At 39.7% G+C, this 2,426-nt stretch overlaps 1 protein-coding gene across 1 annotated transcript in view; it reads left to right on the top strand.

Annotated features, from left to right (window-relative positions):
• LOC106522895 (contactin-associated protein-like 4) overlaps positions 1-2,426 on the top strand; it is a gene marked incomplete in the record, with an annotated part of 103,624 nt that overhangs the window by 43,505 nt on the left and 57,693 nt on the right. Inside the window, 1 exon segment of the mRNA XM_014016126.1 lies at positions 1,567-1,767. Coding sequence (XP_013871580.1) covers positions 1,567-1,767 — 201 coding nt within the window.

The following is a 2,426-nucleotide window of genomic DNA, read 5'->3' as shown; positions in this document are numbered from 1 at the left end:
CAGGCTTTCTTCTCTTTGTTGGAACTGCCAGTCATGTTAATGATCTGTTGGGTTGGAATAACGTGATCAATATCAGACACGGTAGAGGGGGAGCTGATTACAGGGAAGGCTGAGGATTAGCAGGCTGTCTAACACTGCTGTGGCCTAGCCCTGCTACATTAACCACGTCCAACTAATTCATCCTTACGCTGACTCAAAGTGAAACATGACTGAAACAAACTGACTAAAAAGACATTTTTACTAAAACTAAAAGCTAGAATAAAGACGGTACAGAGATGAACATCAGGAGGAGCATTAGGTTGTAAGGTTCCGACAACACTGGAAATTATTCTACATTTATTAACTTTATTTAAAATTATCCTTCTGTCATCTCGAATCTGGAATAATCTAAGCTGAAAAATCTTTTATTGTATATAAACGTCTAAAGAACCGACACAAAAAGAAAGCTGCCGCCAGCTCTCATTACGGTCACCATGGTAACCACACACTTATCTGTCTCTCCCTGACAGCACTTTTAATAAGATAGGCAGACAGTAAAAAACATAAATGTGTCATACTGACTGAAGTCCTGACCTGTGGTCCACATATGTGACCCATCACATCGAAATGAGGATAAATTTAGTCAAAATGACCTCATCATATTTTCAGATTCCTGCTTTAAAAGCTACATTTTGATACTTAGATCATCCTGATATCTTTACTAGATCCAGAGATATTATTTCATTTGTCTTGTTGGTTACAATAGTACATAAATATGTGGTCTAAATACTAATTTTATGTAATTTTAATGAGAATTATTTTATGTCATTTGAAAAAGGAAACCTCAAATAGTATTTGAATATTGAGATTTCCCAGCTGGAAAGAAACAAAAGCTTTGATAGCTCACAGGGAAAATCTCACCATTTTAAGGCGTTTTTGCTCAAACTCGGGTTTTTGGTTGCTACTGCTAAAAAAAGTGCTTCAAAAAATTGTTTTAGGATGATGTTTCAGACAGTTCATTGAAAGGACATATTGATAGCACATTTATTTGTTATATTTTGACAAAATGTAATTTTTGCAAGCATTTTAATCAAAACCCTATATCTGCGTATTTCTCCACACACAACTTTTAGACTTAATCCTCGTTTCGATGTGATGGGTCACATATACAGGGTTCCTCACTGTTTTTTAAATATATATTTGTGTTTATAGTAAAATTGGCCTTAAATTTCATTTCCAGTGGCATTAAAGAGGTCTTAAATGTGTAAAATCAAACTTGCCCTAAGCTGAAGGAAGCTTGATGGCCTTCAGTCACATATTTAATACTTATAACAGGTGATATTAACAATAATAATCAGTTTGTGTTTGAAMTGTTGAACATTCAGCTTGTTCCAAAGCTTCACCCAGCAGACACAAAAACAGAAACTTTTCTTCTTGTTCTGATCGTTTCAGTTTGATTTTAACTCATAGGCTCCTCCCCTTCTCTTTAAGGGTTTTGAATATTTTCTGTCAGTTTTTAACTATGTTGAGTTTTATCAGTTTCGCTTGTGTAAATAGTGAGTTAGGATGGTTTGTCTTGTCTTTCAGCCTCTGAAGTGGTGCGTTTCGATGGCAGCAGCGGTCTGGTGTRCAGCCTGAGCCCCGGCTCCGTCAGGTCCGCGGGCGTGGTCACGCTGAAGTTTAAAACCGCCAGGAACTCTGGGACGCTCCTGCGGGCGGAGGGTCGGGAGGGGCGGAGCCTCAGTCTGGAGTTGGAGCGAGGGGAGCTCCTGCTGCTGCTCAGACAAGGTACTAATGTCTATCGACAGATCCTGAGAGCTGCAGACATCTTTTCATTGATTCAGATATGTACTGTGGGYGAGCGTTTCATCTGCAGAGAGTTAGAGCGATCCAACAGCATCTAAACTACAACTACTTTTATCAATGGTTTATGATGCGTTATTGAACATCATGCAGGAAAAACTGATTTCCACCGACAGGAGCATCATATTACCACCGGAGTCACTCGACACAACTTTAAATTAGTTTTTTAATAGATGAGATGGAAAACACTCTACTTCCTGGTAAGATCCTGGCGTCGCCTTTAAAGCTACGTCTGCTTACGGCCATGATGGATGAGCCTATTTGCTACAGCATGTGTTAGAGCTGGACTCCTCAGGACTTCAGGAGCACCGTGTGTGTGTGTGTGTGTGTGTGTGTGTGTGTGTGTGTGTGTGTGTGTGTGTGTGTGTGTGCTTGTCTTTACTACAGAGTGAGGACCATTTGGACCATATTTACTATCAAACTGAGGTCTTTGATGTAAAATGAGAAACTCTTCAATGTCCTCACTTTGTTTGCAGCTCTGCTGTGCTTTACTAATTGGTCAAAAAGAAAAAAATAAGTAGGTCCTCTGGACGGGTTCTGGTGTGTTCACACCAAACGCGATTTCAGCATCAGGAGCATCAGGT

This window comes from Austrofundulus limnaeus, unplaced genomic scaffold (genome assembly GCF_001266775.1).
Source record: "Austrofundulus limnaeus strain Quisiro unplaced genomic scaffold, Austrofundulus_limnaeus-1.0 Scaffold139, whole genome shotgun sequence".
Lineage (NCBI taxonomy): Eukaryota > Metazoa > Chordata > Actinopteri > Cyprinodontiformes > Rivulidae > Austrofundulus > Austrofundulus limnaeus.
The sequence above is the reverse complement of the archived record's forward strand: the minus strand, read 5'-3'. Positions and strand labels throughout refer to the sequence as shown.